At 36.5% G+C, this 22,852-nt stretch overlaps 2 protein-coding genes across 6 annotated transcripts in view; both read right to left on the minus strand.

Moving 5' to 3' along the window:
* The window catches only part of LOC102691429 (activin receptor type-1C), a 42,694-nt gene extending 28,209 nt beyond the window's left edge, over positions 1–14,485 (minus strand). For 2 of the 3 annotated variants that reach the window (XM_015358781.2, XM_069196236.1), the window contains exon 1: positions 12,684–14,485. In XM_015358781.2, coding sequence (XP_015214267.1) covers positions 12,684–12,753 — 70 coding nt within the window. In that variant the 5' untranslated portion in view covers positions 12,754–14,485. The remainder of the gene's footprint in view (positions 1–12,683) is intronic. The other variant, XM_015358779.2, reaches the window with a different exon arrangement.
* Positions 14,486–18,879: 4,394 nt separating this feature from the next.
* LOC102698641 (activin receptor type-1) overlaps positions 18,880–22,852 on the minus strand; it is a 34,030-nt gene continuing 30,057 nt past the window's right edge. For all 3 annotated transcript variants that reach the window (XM_006636467.3, XM_015358805.2, XM_015358807.2), the window contains exons 9-10: positions 21,556–21,686; positions 18,880–20,167 (exon numbers count right to left, since the gene is read on the minus strand). In XM_006636467.3, coding sequence (XP_006636530.2) covers positions 20,033–20,167; positions 21,556–21,686 — 266 coding nt within the window. In that variant the 3' untranslated portion in view covers positions 18,880–20,032. The remainder of the gene's footprint in view (positions 20,168–21,555; positions 21,687–22,852) is intronic.

The following is a 22,852-nucleotide window of genomic DNA, read 5'->3' on the forward strand; positions in this document are numbered from 1 at the left end:
AATCAGCATCAATAATGATTTTGTTTTTCTAAGGACATTTTGAAAACGTCATCACCATTGAGGCATTTGGACAAGAGGACTATGTAAAACAACATTTGTCATGATATACAAAACCATGTCTAGACCTAACTTCAATTTGTAATTTATTATTTACTGTTTAAACAATAACAACAAATTTTATATTTTAATAGCATAAAGTTTTATCAGGGTTTAGCAGAACTCGTAGTTCACAGAAAGTCTGAAGAACTTTTACCGATCCTAAGCTGCAGATCTGTCATTACTGACAGATACAAGGTGGCAGATTCAGACAAGATGGCAGCTCCAGTCTGTACTACATTGCCCAGAATTCTGAGGAATGACCTGTCACCCTCAGTCACCTGAACAACTGGTGCAAGGTGACACTTAACAAAACAGGACAGAGGCTTCCACTGTTGCCTATACACTGTCCAGAAGGAGAGCAGATCCTCTGCTATGTACCACATGTAGAAGGAAGTGACCTGGAAGAATTTCAGAGAGAAGACATTGTGTTTGGAGAGTTTCTGGTCTCTTGGTCTTGCAGCTGAGAGATAAGCAGTTTAGCTGCCTTACTATTCATGTAGAAGGAACTTTGAAGAAGTCCAGGTAGAGCTCAAAGAGGAGGTTAGGCTTTTATTTTTTCATGTTTTGGTTTATTTATTTGCATACTGTAATTATTTGTAAAATTTAATTTTATATTATGGCCGTGTTTGTATGTTGGTTTTCCCTGACATCTGCTTATTTTAAAGTTACAGCTATGTTACAGATGATAAGGTGAGTCTATTTCTGGAGCAGAATTTATCATACAGATGGCAAAAATAGAGACCAGGATAGAAAATTGTGCAGTTCAATGGTCAGATTTCAGACTGCTTATGATTTTGTTAACACTTCTAAAACAAAGGGAAGGAACTGACTTCAAACATATACTATGAAACTTAGAAAAAGTAAGTGACCCATAGTGTCAAAAGCACTAGATACTGCACATCAATAAAGATAACTCCACAAGTGTGAAGTTTGTGGAGTGACTTTATAATATCACTGAGAACTTTTAAGACTGCTGTAACACATTTTGAGCCCAGAAAACTAGCCTGCAAATCAGAGAAAATCGAATTACTACTGTATGTAAAGAAGAGCTTAAAGAAGAGCTTAAAATAAATGTTTTATATGTTCGTTAGAGATAAAATTGATAGAGATCTATAACAGTCAGGGTCTGATTTGTCAACTACATTGACAAGGGTGCTTCCGGTCTCCATTTCTGTTTGTATAAGAGCAGCAAGTTTTATCAAAAATGGTTCAATACCATTGTGATTGGCAGACATCTTACTGTCAGTTTAATAAAACCCATTGGCTACATCATCAAATGTAAGTGACTCTGGAATTTGACTGAAAACTCAAATGAATCAACAGTATTGTTTGAAAATGTTGGCTTCTGAAATACAACTATTATTAATAAACTGTTCCTTGAATGAATTAGTCATTTGCTTTTTGTCTGTCACATTATTTTTGTTTGTAAATGAAACTGGTAAATGAAAACGTGATGATTTGGTCCCTATAATTTTAATGTAAAACCAAAATGTCAAATGATTGCCTAAGAGGGTAGAGAAAGAGAAAGATTGATGGTTGTAGTAGCTCATTAGAGCTTCTAATGGTTTGTGTGCATTTATTTCTAATTGGTCTGAAGGAGAGCCAATCAGTGGGATTCCCAAAGGCACTATCAGTTCACAAAGCTAGAATTTTTTGCTCAATTAAAGTTGTTAGCTTCGGTTAAAACCACAAACTAATTCTATTTTCAACTCTAAACAAAATATTGTTGAGAATATTGCTAAAACATTTAATAAAAAATAAGATTCAAGTATCCTTGGCTGACTGTATGTGACGATTTCTGCTTTAGTTGATTAAAACCAGCTAGTGCAAAAAAGCCTGTTCATTGACATTAATAAGATGTCTTTTAGATAAAATCAGAAGCCAGGGTTTTCAAGACGCTGCTCACACATGTTATGAAAAAATTATCTCTGAGATCTGTAGAAAATATATTCGGCTGGTAACTGGCAGGAGAGTTTGAGCATGATGTCAAGCAAGGTTGACTTATTTGGTAATTTAAGAGTCAATTCTTTTAGGCCTGGTTATAATCTGAAACACGTTTAAAGACTCAAATGTGATTTTGACAATGACAACAGGGTTTTAATATATGCCAGTTATTTCTCTCAATAAAATAATCTCAGAAAAACAAGTAAGGAGCAATACATTCAGTCCTGGTTATGATGGCTGCTGAAGCAGAGGGTCTTTAGCATCGCATGACTTTCTGTTGCTTATTTGTAAACAGTTACTTAAATATGTATGTGATGTACCTTTGCCTGGCTCCCTTCAAATATCTACCCACTTAGATACACTCCCTTACCTGAAACAGATTAGGTATGCTTCATTATCAGAAATATTGCTGAAACAAATACTGATACTTGCAAATACAGATGAAGCTGCCATGAATGCTTTTAATGTTCTCTAAAGAACAAAAATGATGTATAGCCCTGGTCATAGCTCTGAAAAAATAGTGGTATTCTGTGCAATGCAAAGGAAGATCTCAATGAGTAATACAATTTATCAGTTTAAAGAACATAATATTGTTTTGTTGTTCTGCCTGAGAATTACGCTCCTCCAAAAGACGATTCAGTTAAAACAGTGGCCATTCCTGCACAAACCCAAGCTTTTGCTCTAAAAAAACATATTAATATGAACATCTAGTTCAGACTCTCAGGTAATTGATGATAATGGGAGACAAAAGTGTTTTGAATACAACTCCATCTCCATTCCAGAAATTCACGTCTAATATTTGTCAGATGTCTGGCAGTGGTTGGAGGTGAAAATACATTTTGCTAGCAAGAAACTGTTCCAAAGGATATAAGGAGAATGACATTTGCCTCATATCATTGAGAATGGTTACCTTCAGCAGGTTACACTGATGTTCTGAACTCAACCTTCATATTATCTGAACCAGTCATGTGACTTATCATGGTATTACAGCCCAAGTCAGGAATAAAAGCATCACTATCCTGTCCCTTGCATCGTTTCTATATTTGGAACGGACTTACAGGCTCTCAGAGCAAACAAGGCCTTCAGACATTATCTCTAAGCAGAGCTAGAGCTATATTTACATGCCTGTACATTTTACGTTTACTATGGGAGGTAGAGGTACTCACTTGCATATTTCTACACAATTGGGGATTGCATAGGTTTTCAGCTTTCCAAGTGAGGTGAAATTAAAGACAAGTCCCGCTTGCTCTGCTACTGGGACCCCATCAAGTGCTGATGCATTCCTTGTGTAACCCCTGGTGACGACACTGTCTTTATGTCAGAGAAAAGGTAACATTTAAAGCCAGGCTGTGTGATTATAGAAATGAATTCCTCCACCTGTCTTGTGTTTTATCTGGGTTGTCATGAGACCTGAATTGTTTTTGTTTTTTTGAGCAGATAACATTATTTTTCTCCTTGGGTTACAAAGTCCAGTTAAACGCGAAGACAGCACCTCATAGCTAACATTTGTGAAAAGTCTAAAGAAAAGATAAAGGGTTTAGGTCGGACATTGTGCATCTACTGTAACTTGGGGAAAAACAGCACAAACATGACAATAACAAGAAGAGACCACTACAGCGAAAAAATCATCTTATATTTTATTTGACTAAACGAGCTTAGTTCAATCCTCCTTCAGGACAGAGAACATTCCCTTAACAAGTATCTAGGGAAGATAAATGACCTGGTTTGGTCCTGGGAACGTATGAACTGCAGTAAATCATGTCACTTATGAAAATTAGCACTGAAATAAAATTTGATTAAATCTGAGGGTGTAGGATAAGCCACAAAGAAAAATAGCCCTTCAAAAATAAATCCTATAAAAGGCTGAATATCCAGCTTTAATATCTTTGCTAGTGTAAAAAAACTAGATTAATTAAAAATGTCTATAGATAATAAATAATAAACAGATTTTTTGAGGGGGCCAACAACTTTTATTACAGGATGGATCCAGTCCTGGTCCCTCCACTGGCAGTTACTAGGGTGTTAATAAATCACAGCAGCATCTTAGACTTCAAGGGATATGGACCCTAAGGTTACAATTGTTCAAGCTGTTGAACAAGAGCATTTAAATCATCCCTCCATTCCTCAGCTCAAAGCTCATATTTTTTTTACTCTCACTCCTAGACCTGGATTCAACTAATGTTACTCTCAAATGAGAGATATTTTAAATCAGCTAATTATTCTGTCCTCTAGGTCAGCGTTGAATTCCTTTTAATGATCTACACAACAGTTCTGACAGCAGTCCAATCTAACGAAAGCTGCCTTTTTGTATTTTTGTTTTGTGAAAACATTTTTGTGATGCATAAACCTAATGTCAAACTATATTTGGTGTGAATTCCCCAGCATATTAGCAAATCCAGGCCCAAGATCACTATCTTTCAAGCTCTTACTTTCATTAAGTTAATCAGGTACTCTTTTATTTGATCTTTTATTTATTTAAGGTATTTTCAGGACGGCTTTACACATCTCAAAAGTACACTTATAGAATAAAAGCATATGTAAAGTAAATATAAAAGGCAAACTGCATATAAAGGTTTAAAGCATAGGGTCTCTTTCTATTCATCATCATGGACTGCTCGAAACACTATGTCATGTCCATCTGTAAAACCAGTTATCATTTTTTCAACACTTAAATAACGGAGAACAAAATTAAAGACTATTTAGGAGAAATGTGCCATATAAATGCAAGGGAATAGTTGAAGCTAAGTTAAATTGACAACTTGGAAAGTATCCATTTATACAGCAGGGCATTTAACTGGAGCAATCCGAGTAAAGAAACTTGATCAAGGATATAACAGCAGTAGCCCAGCCAAGATTTCAACCCACACCCAAGCTGCAGGTCCAAAGCCCCTTAACCACCCTGCTGTTTAGGCACCTTGTAAGTACATTAATAAGAACTCATTATTTTGGACATCCAATGTAACAGTAATAGCAGTAATAGCAGGAATGTTACAGTTTGCCAAGAAGTTAAACTGCAATCAGTTCAATCAATCTGTTTGAATCAGTGGTCTTGTAATTCATAAATACAACATTTCATTCAATAGCATAGGAGCAAAGGCTTATGACAAAGAGACAGACACAACATGTAAAAAACTCCAAAGGTGTTACAATTTTTCAGCTGCAGTCACTTGTTGGGTTTTTTAAATGATGTTAATTATACGCTGAAAAAAAAATGATCATCCATTTCAGTAAGATGGAAAATCATGGTATCTTCTGCTTATGGTCCGCTAGTCTGGTGGAAACTCCTAATTGACAATAACTGTAACATTTGCTCACACTGTCATAACTACCCATTTTACAGCCATAAAAGGCCATAAAAGTTTACATTTCACTGAAACTCTGCACATTTTCTCAGTACTGAAATGATCCATTTATCAGCTTACATGCTAACTTCAGACTCTGCTTAATGATTTACTAGTTTGCGCCAGACGAACTGATGAGGTTATACACTATATCTTAGAAGTGAGTGGACCGTATCTCTCCATCCCACAGAGATGTGACACCTGGAGATGAGGCTTTTCCCCTGCGGACCAAATACACTCCTCTTCCTCCTTGATAATTTTTTTTCAGGTCACAAGAGGCTTGACAGTTCCTACAACAAGTACTTCGCTGGCAAAAAGCTTTTGTGCTGAACAAATTATCAGTATTTATTCAACTGTGTCACAGTCCAGAAAAAAATAAATGTCAGGATTGTGGAAATGTAATAAGCTTCCTTTCTCATTGTTTTTATAAACTGGGTTATGAGTTCCAGAGCAGGTTACTTGATTTGTATTTTAAAATTTCCCTTCCCTCTTATAATAACCGCCACTTAAAGTACCCTCTTATATCTTTATAAAAGAGATACAAGCAGCTCATTTTTTCTAGATTGCATCTTTTAGTATATGTGATACTCACCTTCCAAAATGTTCTCACATTACTGTAGTAAAATCCGATATTAAACCTGTACCAGCAAGCCCAATAGGAAAAGGATGTGAATGTTCCACTATGATAAAGCTATTATCATAACAGTTCTGCTGAGGGCTTCCAAAGCTCTTGTTGAAAGCAGATTTATTCCAAACAATGTGAGGTGAAAACTGAGAAACTGAGAAGAAACAAGGCACAACACTGATAATCCTAATAATTATAAATGAAGTGAGGCTGAGTACCAGACAAAACTGATTTTCACTTCAAAGATATTACATACTGTATATTATTGTCCGGGGATTAATGAAACTTAGTTAAATTTACATATATATTACTGTAGAATTTGTTTTTCAGGAACATTTTCAGAAAAATTCCAGGCAATGGTGTCTGAAGAAAAGGGCAGCCTGTGTTTAATTTTTAAGTTCCCACGGCTCTTTGTCTTAAAATAAAATTACTTTAACGGGCTTAAACAAAGCATCATTACAGAACATTTTCCTTTTTACATTTCACCCAATAAACGTTTAACAAGTAAAGTGTTCTGAGTAAGCCAGTTCAGAAGGCATTAAAATTAAAATTAAAAGTCATAGAGGTCTCACAACCTGTGATGTTTATTGTAGAAACCAGGGTGCATGTTTGCTTTGTAACAGTACTACACACCAGCTGGTAAAGGAAAAACCTGCAATGTCCAGTTCTCATTCAGTGTAGTTCATTACAAGACCTGACCTAAAAAAAACACTAGTCATCATTAACAAATGTACATGTAGGTAGTCTGGGTAGGTTGCTCTTTGAGGTTTGATTTTACAAAGAAAAAAAAGATCAAGGAATATTATTTTTAGCTATTACTATAACCAGAATAGATTATAATTTTTTGAGGGAGAGATTTGGGGACCATTGATTGGACTAAAAACAAATTTTAAAGGAGGTAAGGATAAGAATGTATATCATCTATTATAATTTGGTCAAAGTACTGTCAGGAGGTTGGCAAGCAGTCTTGCAAAACTCAGATTTTGGTACTCAGAAGCTGTGGTTGGATGAAAATCTACTTTGGCCCCCTAGGACCAGAATTATGCAGCTCTGGTTTAGATTCTTGCACAAAATACAGCATTCTGTATAGTCTCACCATCATTCACCATAATGGCACACTGGTCTGGAGTTTCTAGTCTTGAAATAAGAGCACCATCCAATATTCCAGCAGCACTTGATTTTAGTTTGATGTCTTCCATCAAGGTATTAACCAGGCCCTGATTTGTAGAAATTTAACAATCCCCTTAGAGCATGCTTCAGAGTGGTATATTTGCTGCAGCTATTATAAAAATGGCTATTATAAGCAGCTATTATAAGCAGTGGTACCCTGGCATTCTGACTTCTGCACAGGTCTTGTGGACATCTGTGTTCAACCAAAAATGAAGCTGGTACTCCAATTGTTTTAATACCCAGTGAAAGAGGAAACAAATGCAGACATCTATTATAAATGTATTTGTAATGATATGATTGTATCAGAGGAGGCACACTATAATCACAATTACTGAAAACATGGTAAAAATAATGAAATTCACAAATGCAGGAAGAAACTGTCTTTGAATCTGCAGAGACAGTTTCTTCTCCCAAACTATCAGATTATTGTAATTCTACCTCTACCACTGACTCACATTGATGTTTTTTTTTCACACTGCTTCTGCTGATTTGCATTTAAGATGTATATTATTTATCATTGCTGTTGTTGCTGCTGTTTTGTGTTGATGCTTTGGTGTTTTCATAATGTCTTTGTACTGGAGCAAACATCCAAATAAGCATTTTATCACACTTGTGGATATAACAAATAAACTGAACTGATGTGCTCTCTATAAAAAATATTTTTCCTTTAAAAATATTAAAATACATTTTGAAAACGATATTTTCCGCAACATTGAAAATACTGAGCATCAAAATTTCTTATTGCTAGATTGGAAAGCATTTACAAAGTTATCAGGAAAAAGACCATCTTTTTTGTAACAGGTGTACTGACATTTTATTGAACACATATATGCTGTAGTTACACTCATTTTGCTGCTTAACATTCTTTATTAACCGTGTCAATCATCAGGGTGTCCACTGTGAAAATCACAAGTAATAGTGTATGTGACTGATGACAGAAGCAATACACTGTAAATGTACAACACATGCTTAGCCACAGATTACTGATGCTGGCTTGAGTGATTCTCTCCCATTTTTCTAGTAGGGCTTGGATAAGCATGTGTTTTCACTGCTCTCTGAGCTCTACAAGTTACTAGTCATTCAGCTCATCTCACAGATGTTCGATAAGGCTAATATTTGGTGAACAAGACAATCACAATGTAACTGTCATATTCTCATCTCTCAAGAAAGCAGCTGTGACACTAGAAGCTTGAAAATGTGCATTGTCCCGTTGGAATGTCGTCGCATCAGAATGAACCAGTAGAAGTCCAGTAAATGATCAATATAGATTAATCCAATCAATCAATATAAATTGAATTCTAGGGCCACTGGACCAAAACTTTTAGAGCTTCCAACCTGTTGTTCTATTGTTATAAAAATGTGTATATTTCTTGTATGCTTACTGAGGGTTAATTCCTTCAGGGTGCTTTCTACAAAGCCTTGATTCCAAAGGACAGCCCTCTAACTAATTTAGTGCTTATGCACTGCTGAAGTCCATGAAAAAACAGGATGATGCGTTTCTCTTGATACTTCGTATGTTACACACTTCAATATCAATCTACTGCATATATTGCAGTTGAATTCAATATAAATTACAAGCCTAAAGATAAACTTGGACTATGTATAACATTTCACTCTCTGGTTGTTTTTTTAATTTTAATTTCATAGTTGTCCAAGATTTGCATGCGAAAAAACTTTAGAAATCACCCATTAACTGTCATTCATGGACAAAATCAATTTCTCTTCTGCAAAATCCGATATCTAGAAAGCACCAAAGACTAACTGTACTCCATGCTGAAACTTAATTTATGGACCTACTATAAATAAAAATAAATGAAACTTTATATTTTGTACTAGCTAGTGGTTGCCTTCTGATCACCTCTGAACTCACTATTTATAATACAAGGTGATCTTCTCATCTGTTCTCTGATTTATACTGAATATAGTTAATTTATCATGTTTATGTTAAATAGCAAAGATTAGGGCTGGATGTACTTCTACCTACAGGTGCTATTTAATTCATACACAAAATAAGGACCACACAAACCACAAGCCAGCACAAACAGACATACATTTTCACATCATGGCAAAACTTGAACCAATGGCAAAATAGGTTACAAAAAGTTTTCAATTTCAAAACTACAGTATATGCGGATACATCTTGGTATACCATGAAACTACATTGATGTAATATTACTAGATGAAAATTTATAAATGTCACAAAAAGCTGTAGTAGAAAACAGGTCATGGTTTTACATTTGTTCTGATGAATGCAATGGCCTTGCATTCTGATTGATACAAAAAATATATTCTGATTGGTTAACAGGCTTTATGTACTGACCTGCACACAACATTCTGGTTGGCACACAATGCTTAAGTTCTGACTTGTACATACTGCACCTTTTATAGAGGATATTAAATTATTGTGCACTTTTCAGTGGCACCCCATCTTTTTTATATGACAAATGAACTGGAAATTGCAAAATACAAGCTACTCAGACCTGATTTTAAGCTTGAAAAAACATGTCGAGTCCTTAAATCATGTTACATATACTAGGAATCTGTCATCACTAAACTGTAGTACTGCATCATTTTAGTATGGACCTTTATTTAAATATTTTGGTGTCATTTTGATTAGTTGATCATTCATGACAGACCATCTCATTTGCGAGACACTTGATTGGCCACTGGTCTGTTAAATGTCCAGACTCTTTAAAATAAAGAAAAACATGGGAAGTAACCAACATGTCACTTTTAACACGATCATAATACCTTGGTGTCAGTGGTATGTACTGCATAAGCAACACCACCGAAAAACTTGAGCACAGAGGTGCCAAACCCTATACAGCATTTAAGTCTTGTATACTGTAGATAACACCCATGTTGAGTTGCCACAAAAATCCACTCGTAGCGATTTCAGGCAACATCCTTAGATGGCACTATGCTGTTCAGGTCCTCGGACCTCCCTTGCTTATGCCTCTTCCTGACATGACAACATTCCAGCAATACAAGGAACTCCATGTCTCATTCTGTTTGTGCAAGATAGGAATGTCAGTTACTGTATGTTGTAGGTTCCCTGCTTGCAAGACTTGAGTCCCCATTGAACATCAGTGGGATGAGCTGGAATGATGTGTGGCATCTAAGGCTCAGAGACCAGTGAACACACAGAATCCCACAAGACTGCATCTACATCTGCATATATCGCGTCCAATGGGAACCACACTTGCTATAAGGTTATGACTATCACAGTAGTCTCTGTTGATAACAAATGATAATTAGCATAGTGATTTTACTTTTGTCACATCTATTTAATACAATGTCAGTGTACATACAAGATATTTTGTTCCAAAGAAGGATATTCCTGCTACTTTTATAAATTCGTTATAAGTGATAATTTTCTTTTAATGCCCAGTATACAACAGTCAATTATATTTTTGTTTCTGACAAAAAAATGCTTGGGCTAAACGTGTTAAAATAGAATGAATGCCTTATTTCTGTGTCATTACAGCAAATATTTTTTTTACTAAAAAATATTCTATTGTATCTTAATATGAAAGAACACACAATTTAAATCTAGAATTTATATCTAACTTTCTGTAGTAATCATATTACAAGAAGATTCATTGGTCACAAGCATTATGCACTATAATTTTACCCCGAGTAATTAAAATCCTCTATAATGGCGAGGAGTAAACAGCTGGTTGAAACTTTTATGGTTTTACATAAAAAGAACACGAAATGACCAAATCCACCAATAAAAACCACAAAGCCAGCTAATTAGATGGGACTTCGGTTCAAAGGTCCCATCTACCATATGCAAATATTTAAATTGATAAAACAAGAATAAAAAACTCTATTGGTATGAACTTATTGAACCTTTTGCTACCATGTTAACATTATCAGATCATAAACAGGACTACATTCTTATTGTATTCGGACATTTAATGTTATTTCCAGCAGGAAGGAAATGCAAGACTTCTTATACACTGCCAAAATATAGTCTTCACAGTAATTGCTTGAAATGTTATGTGCTATACACTCACTGTTTAGCATCTGTACTAACGTCTTGTTTGCAAAAGTTCATTACTCTGAATCACACAAAGTTTCTTACACATGACTACAACACATTTATCTGCAGTAAAACTATTAACCAAAAGGAGTATACTTGGAGTACAATGACACCTCTGTAGAACTGATCTTAGTAGGCTCTCTTTACAGTGATTCCTACAAGCTAAATCACATTATTAATAGTATCTTCTGCCAAAAATCTGACAGAAGCACATAGGTATTAAAAAATTGATATGCAGAAAGTCAACACCTTCCTGCAGTCTTAATGTATAAAACCCTTTCAGTGTCCTGACACCCCCCAGCATTCTCAAGTATTTTAAGTACATTTTAATTGCACTTATTTTTCTCTGCATTGTGCTGTAAACAGAATTATCTCTTGTTCAAAACACAACTGAGGTGCAAATTGAAATGTGTAATTCAACAGGGCTTGCCTGTTTCTTCCAATACATTGGCAAAGAAAGTTACAAAAAAAACACTTGGCTGGGATGTTCTTTTCAAACTCATCTAATTGCAAACCAGAAATAAAATACAAAGTAAAACGTGTTTTATTTTCTACCTTAGTTTCCTTCAGTCAAATTATAACCAAATTTCAGAATTCAGTGAGAAACTAAATATCTTCTGAAGTGCATTTAGAATTGGTGTGAAACGTCAATAACTTTACACACAGTTCACCAATTGCTTTGAATGTACACCAGCTTGTCTACCATCATCAGTTAAAGAAAATACTCCTATTAACATAATGAGAAAACCATTCAATACGTCCTACAGGAGAATTAAAAATGCTCTTCGAGAACAAGAGGACATCAGACGAAATCCGAAATTAAAGCAATATTTTTGCTAAAGTAGTTTTTAAAAAGACATTTATAGGTTCAGTAGATATGAATCCGTAATATGTACAGAATATAAAGGTTCACGCAAACAGTGGTTATAAATCTAGCTAAGCAGCTTCGTTGACCCCTATAAAATGTCTGCAGAAAATCTTGAGAACACTAAAAACCTTGAAGTACTGAACTTCCCTACTGAAAAGGGTTTTTATCATCCCTAACCACGAATTTCTGATTATGTGTGATCTGCTACTATCAACTATCTAGTTATTAATTTATCTTAGTTATATAATATGTAATCCCTTGTATATGACAACTGTCGTCAAAGTACAAATGTCTCAAACGTGTGGACATAAACGAATCATAAAGCCTGTTTACCAGACCTGTCAGTTTTATTAACATCAAAACTAGGTTTCTAACCTTTTTATAGTGCAACAGCCTAAGAAGATTAAGTAACGACGCAGTTCGAAAATCGGAATACTTTCACATTACAACAAATAACAAGCACTTCGGCACAGAAGTATTTAGCAAATTTAACACAAAAAACGTATTGCATATTAGAAATATCTGGCGCATAATCCTACTTGAAAATTGCCCTTTGCACTGCAGAATATTTAAGAACACCTACAGTACCTGTGCCGAACTGAGCGAAGGCGAGAAATATCAGTGCCGTTCCAACAGCAGGATACTTGTGACAAGCCATAGCAATAAACTCATCCGCTTGATTCTGGGAAATACTGGACACCGTTTCCAGTCAAATTCATTTGCTTCTGTTTTTCGCTGCAACTCTGACAGCCACGCTTTGCATTGCTGCACTCCTAATAACAGGTCACATAACTAAACACGCAATAGGAGAGCACTCCGCCCCCTTTACTGATTGGAACTAAAGAGGATTAATGTGCTTTCCCCCTGATAAACGCAGGCGCTGTATTACAGACTGAGGGCAGGCAGCGTGTGCCCACCGGCTACGTCTGAGCAAACTACACGTCGATTCACGCGTCCACCGCGCATATGCTGAAATTATTAGCGACTCTGAAAAGTTACGTCTTGAGATCTGGACGATTTGTAGGGCGAGAGAAAGTGGGGAAAAAAAATACATAACTAGTTTATTCACTTTCTGAATATAACAAAATGTATGAACTTCGAGGAGGGCACACTTTACAAGGTGGTCAAGATCCTGATCATGATTAGACTAACTTGTTGCCATCACTACCCACACACATTAATAAATGACATGGAACATGATCAAAAATATTACTGACTGAACGCTAAGTGGTGCAGTTTTTCCGAGAATATATGGAAATAACATACTGCTTTGGAATAGTCCCGAAAACAGAGCATGACAGCGACACGTTGTGCTTGCATGTACCAGAGGAGATGATATACTATTTTAAGCATGCCATATAATCTCATGCATCACTAACATCTGGGCTCTATTCACGAAGCATGATGTATTAGCGTTTTTATTTAAGTATGGCTACACAGCATCTTTCCTTTCAGCGGCTGTTTTTAAGTCAACTTTCAGCGCGTCAAATCTAAACAAAAGCTAAAATGTCTCGCGTCGTGCTCCCATGAGTGTTAGAGTGTTAAGGTGGGGAATTCAATAGACATTACCCAGGCCAAGTGGGGCATCAAATCAAGGTTAATGAGGCACAGTGCTTTGCAAAGCTGTCCAAATCAATTCCAGCTGTTGTTCTTACTCTGCCAATGACTCTGACCAGTTATCATGTTTTCTTCATCTTGGCCAGTGTCTCCCATTCACTGCACTTTAACTCCACAATCCATTCCCAAACAGCCAGCGCCCGGCTTTCTCTGCCTCCTGTCTGCAATGTCTCCTTAGCAACCCAGAAACACAGTACTCCCTGTCTACATCTGCACCCCTTTGCCCTCATACTCTTCGTACAAATTTGGCACATGAAAACCTGTTTAGTTTTTCTTTGAAGACCAGGCCCTTTCTTGGCTTGTTCTTTTGAGTGCTTACAAATTATTGGACAATACTTATGGTTGCCATGCAGTTCAGAGAACCCCTGGGGCAGTTACATAAAAAAGAATGAATACAGGTAGCTTTCACCTCTTTTGTGTGTGAAATATACAGTGCTTCTATGAAATACATCCATCCCAGGTAGGGGCAAGCAATGTACTGTAGCTTGCTCTAATTCCTTCCTGAAGGCACCCAGGTCCACTCAGCCCACTTTCCAAGTGAGTACCGGGGGTATTAGGCTGGCCAGAGCGTGATGCTGACCAACAAACATTTCCACCTCCAGTGTCGGATGGCCACAGAAAAATGGTGGCCCTTGCCCCCTATTCCCCCATGGGCCTTTATGGCCTGAAAAGGGACCTACCTACCTCTGTGAAATAGTGTCTTATAGAGTGCATTTCAACATACACACAAAACGGTTACAGAAAGCCTTGATATCTGTAACCCAAAAATAAATGTGGACTCAAGGATGTCTGTGAACAGTAATACAATATAAAAAAAGAACTCCAGAATAATGTTTACTAAAAACTTAGGAAAACAATCTAGTCATCCTGGATTCACCATGTATGAAATCCATAACCAAAAGTGGCCTGAACTGTTTTTAGCATTGCATTTGCCAACACTGTACTATAAAGCCCCAATTCACCCTTTTTGATGAAAAAAGGTGAACACAAACAAATGGTTTCATTTTCAGTTATTCCTATTTAATAATGTTCATCTAGATGTACTCATCCTTCACCACAATCATGATTGACTCATTATACTAATTCAAACACAGGAATATAATTCTTCCAAACTATGTATGTATGGTGCTAAAACATGTAAATGTGTGCCATTTACTTTCTGGATGTACTCGCATTGCATTCATATCACACAGGCTTAAAGCTGTGACATCACAAGCACAAACGGAAGTTCATTTCTAAAACAGCCTTGCAAACTAGACCTGAACCGCTATTGCATTGATTCTTCTTCTGCTACACATTTAGTTTAAATCAGATCTTCTAGACACAGAGACGAGAGATCCCAAACTTATTCAATTACTAACTCAACTAAAAATCAAAAACTGTAAAAGGCTCAAAACTATCGAAGAGTTCAAAGGGAAAAATAGGGGTAAATAGCACTTAATTTGAAGCTGAATGCTGACTAAACAGGAATTGTACTGATTGTTAGAGCTGAAACTTAATTGAAATCCTAATTTCACCAAGGGAAAGAGGAATAAAAATAAGCTTTGCATAGTCAAGTGACATTCCAGTTACACTTTAAAGTTGTTTTCATTAAGCAAAATGAACACAGACCATTTGAACACTCACTTTCAATATCTGTGATTAAGAAGTGACCTTATTTTAACCATTAAATTTGATCTTCTAAAGTGCTTAGTACACTGTACGTAACTATAGTAACCTCAGAAAACAGGTGGATTTGATAGAGCTCCCTAATAATTATTTATTCTCTCAAGTATACATCTGTAAACTTTCAGCTAGGAATGGAAGGGCACTGTATATGATATAGCCATGATAAGCATTTACCACTTAGACATAAAAGTTTTACCATGATTTTCTTTGGTCAGATTTTAGCAACTCAAACACTGTTGCCCATCATCAGTAGCTGAAATATACTGATGGAAAAAAAACTCAACTCCTCCTCCTCCTCCACACTCTAGCCCTCCCATGTGCATGAAACAGGATGAGGAGTGACTCATCCATTTAGAGGACCTGATGCCACTGCTGATGAGTCCATTGCAGCCTCCGTCTGACCCAAGCCAGTCGGGTGTGACATCTACGAGGTGTGAGCAGAGGGCCTCTGACAGGTCAACTTGCTCTAAGACCAGCAGTATGGAGCCCCACTGTCCTATCTCTGATGCAGGCCGTGTGTCTGCCAGCAGTTTCAGCAGCAGTACGGGTGGCAGATCTGAAACGATCTCGCAGATGGACCAGTCTGATGGGTCAGCCCTACTCTGGTGTGGTCACTCGAGGGCAAGAGGATCTTGGACAGTCAGCTGTCCTGCCAGACTGCTGAAACCTTCTCTCGGGACACAGTGGAGAGGCTTACTCCAGTGTCTGTTGACACTGGCACATTACATGCCTGCCTGCACCATGCCAATGGCCCTCTCCCTTGCTTCTGGTGACATTCGAGGTATTATGGAATGCACAGAAAACCGACTAAGTGTGGCTTTTTTCTTGCAGTGATCTACGCTTTAAATTAAGGCCTTTTTAAAGGTGACCTGATCAAGCATTGTTCCACCTGGATCTCATTGGGTAAACATGCACCTAATGAGCTTTTGTGATTGGCAAATTGCAATGCCTCACTCCACAAGTTGAATTACTAGGCAGAGGGCTTAAAACAAATTGGCAACTTTTTGTGAAACTACATAAGCTATAACTATAGTATTCTCATTGCAGAAAAGGTTGTCCCCCCCATCAGTATATATTCATCTGAAAGATTTGCTCTTTACCATGTTTACCTTGCCATTTTAATACATGAAAAACTTAATTCAATACATTAAGTTTTATTTCAGCAGAAAGTAAAGCATCGGGCTTACATATTGCTATAAAATTCTAAGCCAGGTTTTAAGAATTTATAACTTGACATAACATGAATCTACCACTACTGCAATATACCAGACTCTAAACGAACAAGGGCCTTTCATCAGTCTTGTACAGAATGATTTCAAAGCACCTCAGAGGGATCTGCACACTCTAGTTGTAACAAATCTTCCTCTTGGTTTGGAGAGCAATCTGAAATTGTAATTTGACTAGAGACCATAAGAATCTCTTCTCCATTAAATGAATTCTGAATTGGTTTCAGCACAATTTGCACAGAGGAGAGTTTACCACAAAGGTTGCTGTAGTTATAAATTCTCAAATATGATTTCCAACAGCAGTGTTACAGATGTAAACCAGTCATGTGGTCAGAATGTAAAGGCTTGCCTACCCAATTGTGGAATATCTAAACAAAGGCTGAAGAATATTTTAACACACAAATGTGCTCGCTACAGATGAACTCAATATTATTTGGATTATCTGCAAAATGTCTTAAACTGAACATGAAAGACAAGAAATTGACTACTGCATGTGGACAGTGCAAATACCATTTCTTCATTTAAGTCCAATGCATACGTACAAACCTGCATGTTCCAGATTTCAAAACATTTCCGGTCTCCAAAGATTAAATCAAATGCATAAATGCAGGTGAAGTATAAAGATCACCTGACTCAAACAGAATCAAAGCTTACCTTGTTAAATTCAGAAGACTCATTAAGAGATCTCAGCCCATAGAATATTTGTGCAACATGAGTAGTGAAATGCATTATTCAATCTGCTTTTTAGTCCCCTTTCTATAAGGATGGGACAAAGGGTAAAAAAAAAATGAAATAACGTTGTGGTAAAATTTGCCTCACCAGCATACTCTACGGCTCAAAAGCAGGATGCTAGAATGTATCAGTGCTGTATTTACAGGCCCAAGTGAGTTCAGTTAGAATTTCTATTTAGGTCTCAGAGGAGCAGGTTATCACAACAGAGAAGAACATCTCAAAGGATACAATCCCAAGGATGCCTTTTGGCCTCCTTACCTCAACTGGTAAACTTGGTGGTTGAGTTGCTTGTACACAAATGATCCCAAGATCACATCCATGCCCAATCATTAAGAAAAGGAAGGCGCACTATACCACTGCGCCTGCCTAGATCAGCCCATCTCTCCAAACGTAGAAGCTGAGAGATCCCATTGCGATGTCAATAACTACTTTGGACAAGCTGGAGAGTTCAATGGCAGAGACAGGAGAAAATGTGTATGAGTGAAAAATATCCCTTCATTTCCCAAAGCTGGCCTGTATGGCAGAGTGAAAAAACCATCCCAGACCTCCGAGATGTTGCAACAGAGCATTTATGTGATCCTGCAAACATGTGGCTAAACATTTTGTGAGCAGACAAGACAAAATCAGAACTTCTTGGTGCAACTGTAGAGTAGTGCATCTGGCACAAAACCATCATAAAGCATCATCCAGTCAAAACCATCCCTAAATTCAAGCTTGGTGGTGGCAGCATCATGCCGAGAGCTGCTTCCCATCAGCAGGGACCGAGAGGCTTTTTGAGTTTCAGGGGAAAATGGGCGTAGTGGTGAATCTTAAAAGAAAACCCATTTTAAGTCTGCTAAAGACCTCAAACTGGGATGAAAATCCAACTTTCAGCAGGAAAAGGAACCAAAGCTACACCAGAGAAGTTTGAGAAAAGTAAGAATCCTTGAGCAGCCCAGAGAGAGTCATGACTTATCTTTCATGTAACAGAAGCAAAACATTCTGGGTCTATTAATTATTCTTGCCATTTTTTATGGATGCACTCTACACAAAATTTTCCACATCTGATTTTTTTTTTTTTTACTCGCAGGGCTTCTGTACGTTCCAACCAATACAATTAATCAGGACATTTGTATCCATTTCCACCAATGGACTCTCAAAGTAATTAAAACCTCATCATGAATGCCTAGTACTCCATTTAAAAACATTCAGTATATTGTATTAATGTATTACTCAGTTTACTGGAAATGCAATAAAAAGACCATTCATTGCTCCCTGTATTACCTGGTACTGAACCTGACAACATTCAAGTGGTTAATCATTGCTCCATCAATAGAAAATATTATCCTTGGCTCTCTGAAACTCAGCTTTAAGCTGCTGCTGCTTAAGCCCTTTCAAAAAGCAGCAGCACAGTGCTTTCCCCCTTGCCACGAGCATTATAATCAAATGGATTCTCCAATGTCATTGATTCTTCTCTACAAAAAGCAGTGCTCAAATCACTTTTCCACAATTCATTCTATTATAAATGTGTGGCACTCTGGATAAAAGGCCAATGCCATAAGTGGATTTTAGCTATTTTATTTATTACAAATCCGGCAAATTAATTACAATCCGGTTTCGTAATAACTTATAAGCATTTATAAGTTACGAAGTCACTTTTTTTTTTAATAACCTGAAATACATTTAAGGAACAATGCCTGATAATACACAGAACTACAGTATCAATTTTTATCATACAAAAGTACTAGATGAGAAATGAGAAAACAGGTAGCCAAATGGTATACTTTGTTGCAAACATTCTATTTAATTTGTAGAAATTACTACTGAATATAAAATGATTAAACCAAAATAGTTCAGTTTCTTGTTGACTTTACAATATATAATTTTAAAAATAACCATGTACCTTTACACAAACTTTTTGATACGTTTTCACATTCCTGTATAAATTATGACTTGCTTTTTCTAGCATTTGTACTTGGTAAAGCTTATAAAACAAATAAAAAAATATAAAATTAGATACATAATGAAATGTTTGCAATGAGATATAAAAACATCTGTAACAGATAACATTAAAGGCAGTGGAAGTAGTGTTTTTATGAAGGAAGAAAAGGCATCTTAATAGAATGTCAAAAAGCAGAATGATTTTACAACTAATCAATGTTAGCAATAAATAAATTACAGATTTAATGAAGAATACCAAGAAAACCTGCCATCTAACAATGTAAACACTAGTGAAATGCTGTAAAAACAATTACCATTTGTCCTTTCTTGATCATGTTAGTAAGATATACAATTTTTTGGCAAGTTGTTTTTAAAATGCACCGGTAACAGTGCAAGGAATGCAAAGAAAGTGCAATTAACAAGAAAAGCACAGACCATATTGCTAAATAAAGCAGATTTGCAGAAATGTGTTAAACCAAAGAACTGTAGCGCTACAGCAACCATTCAATGCCCAGGTAACAGTTTCTTCTTCAAAGAACATGACTATTAAATTATTAATAAAAAAGGATAACCATAAAAGATCCCCCAATATACTGACAGTCATTTAAATGCCCGCTAAGCCATCTTTGGATGCCAAAATTTCCCCCACTGCATGTTGAAAATAAATATGTGCCTCTATAAGAGCACGGTGCCAGGATAGGTCCCATTTCTCCTTCCCAAGCGAAACTCCTCTATTTCTTAAAGTCCTTAAAGTCCCACTGGGGGGTGATAAGTTCAGCAGTCAGCCTTAATTTTGTCCAGGCAGTTGTCAATCTTTGTTAGCGTTTTCTTAACTCGCAGTGCGGTTAACCTCGCGGATGGATTCTGATACCAACACTCCTTCATCAGCTTGGCAATAGCTGTTAGTGTCTGAAAAGCAAATTTTAGAAAGTTAAAAACCTTCAAAAAAGATGAGGAACATTCAATACGCACAATTTGCAAATTCATTTTTATGACATGGCAATAAAAAAAAATGGTTTCTATGCCTTACTAGTTTAAGCAGATGATCAGCGATTTATTAAAATAAAGAACTTCAATTCTAGAGCAATACACCCAGGTGAAAGTTGTGCTAATGAACATTGCGACTACAATCAAAAACTAGTTCAGTCAGATACTTGAACCAATACTAGGATAACTGCATATTAACCCAAGTGCATTTAAAAACGCCACAAAACATTTAGGTCAGAAAATAGTAAATTAAATGAACAGACAAAAAGGCACAAAATTCATCTAAGTAAATTAATAAAATGTTTTGTACCAGACCTTCAGCACCAGTGTGATATATTGTTATATGTATTAAATGCTGAATAAAGTACCAGGAAAAACAGGCACTTAAGAACACAAGGTCATTCACACGTCTCAAATTAATTTAAGGTGTGCTAATTGTCTTCCTTCTGATTTCTAAAATCTAATTACACTAACCCGATACAAAGTGTCCTATTAGAGTTGTTCCCAGAATAAGAGCTTAGCCCTTTCTTAGCATTTTTGAACTTAGTTGTGTTACCAGGAGGTTAATGCCTTTGTAGGTCTGGAAACCAAAACACTTGGTTTCATGCTTATGGTACTATTCTTAAAGTGCAACCCAGTGGTCGCAGTTCAAAGCATTCCCACTGCTTTGCCTAGAAAGTAAGATGCAGTAAGAATTCCATAAGGATTGTTTTGCAAATAGCTCATTACAAAAGTAATACATTATTTATATTTAGTCCACTCAATCAACACAATGACACATCAATGGCAAAGACCGCCCTCAAATTGAATGTGGAAGACCGCTGGCCCCGTGGACAACCATTACGAGCTGGCTAGATCGGTTGAAAGATGTGCGCTTCGCAAAAGCCACCTACTGAGATACCACAGACCGTACGAAGTGGAAAAAAATCGGTGCAAACAAGCAGACCCCACACAAGTGTCAACACAAGCACTTGCTGGCCTCCTGTATACCATCAGCCATTTGCTTCATACCCTTCTTGCAACACAACAGACTGAACTGATCTCAAGTACAGATAGTCAAACCTTAAGAGAATAGTTCTTCCCAGCCACTTATAGAAACTCTAAATGTTAAACTAATTTCTAGTGAATCCTGTTCATAGTACAATAATATAAATTTTAACTAGCCACAGGGATCTCCTTGATTTTCAAGGGCTCTAGATGTAGGTAAGGGCCATTGCCAGGTAATTAATACGTTTGCTGGATACTTCAATGTTCAAAAGCATAAGTCTTCAACCAAAGCAGGTTCTTTCCATTTCTCATCCATTACTTACCAGATCTGAAAACCATCTATTAGGAATGTTGGGCCTTTGCTGGTCTATACAAACAACCTTTTTCATATCTTCAAAGCTAGGATCATTAGGAACAACATCATGAAAAGGAGGTTTGTAGTCCTCTACAATTCCTAAACAAAAAAGAAATGGTTTGTTAATTAGATCGCTATTATATAGCCGTTATCAATAAAATGGATGGCAAGACTTCACTTCTTGTCCTTGTGTTTGCTATTTTCAGGTCTTCAGATTAGGAGTTCAACACTTTCTATCCTTTGCAAACAAAACTTCAAGAGCTCATGCATGACACTCACAGCAAACTTGATGAAAGACAGAATCCATTGTCATACAGTGCATTATTCTGCTCTCTTTAAGTTTTACTTTCTGGAGTGCATTTTCCACAATGGCCAAACATTTCACAAAGCGTCTTTCTATAGGTCATGGTAAATAAGGTAGGTGTGTCAAATTCTGTACAAAGTACAATGGAGCAATTATAACTCAAAGAGTAGCAAGTAAAGGTTGCGTTATCTGTGGCCTGTATTACCCTAAAGTACAAACCACTACTATCAGCCCAGCACGGACTATAAATAGATATGTCATTTATCGCTGTATGGAGAAAATCACTATCCATTTCTGAGTGGAATGGAATAGACCAACATTCACCACTGGTTTTTAATCAACAGATTTCTCAGATTTATAAACAAGGATAATTGTGAAGTTTCAGTTGTACTTTGTTATTCTAAATGTAGTGGATGTAAGAACTAGCCAGGCTTTTAACTGTCTCTTTACCCTACAACATCCTTCCTGGAACGTAAGACGTGGTATTTATAGTACCTGAATGCAAGAAGCAACGTACCTATATCCTTCATAACATATTGCTAAAACATGAAAACATGCATGTCAAAAGTGGTTTTGAATGCATTAATCAAAATACAGATTTAAGAATCTTAATTTTTTTCCTCTAAAGTGAATTTTTCTAATTCTCTTTGATCTTATACAATACTTTAAAATCAAACAGTTCATCACAAGTTCGTAGGAGAAGAAATTAGCCACACCAGTGCAACTGCAAACAGAAATTGATCGAACACCAACCATATACAGCCCCCGATCAAAAAAGGCAGGCAAAAAAAGCAGTTATTGTAAAAAACTGACTGAATTAGTTAGACTGAATAATTTTTCCATGGCAATAAAAAATAAAACCACAATTACAGGACAATCGTCTATGACAGCCTTCTATTCCCAGTGAAGCCCCCTTTCAACAGGTCCTATTAAATCTCTTAAGTATAAAATTGATTAGAAA

Source organism: Lepisosteus oculatus, chromosome 12 (genome assembly GCF_040954835.1).
Source record: "Lepisosteus oculatus isolate fLepOcu1 chromosome 12, fLepOcu1.hap2, whole genome shotgun sequence".
Classification (NCBI taxonomy): Eukaryota; Metazoa; Chordata; class Actinopteri; order Semionotiformes; family Lepisosteidae; genus Lepisosteus; species Lepisosteus oculatus.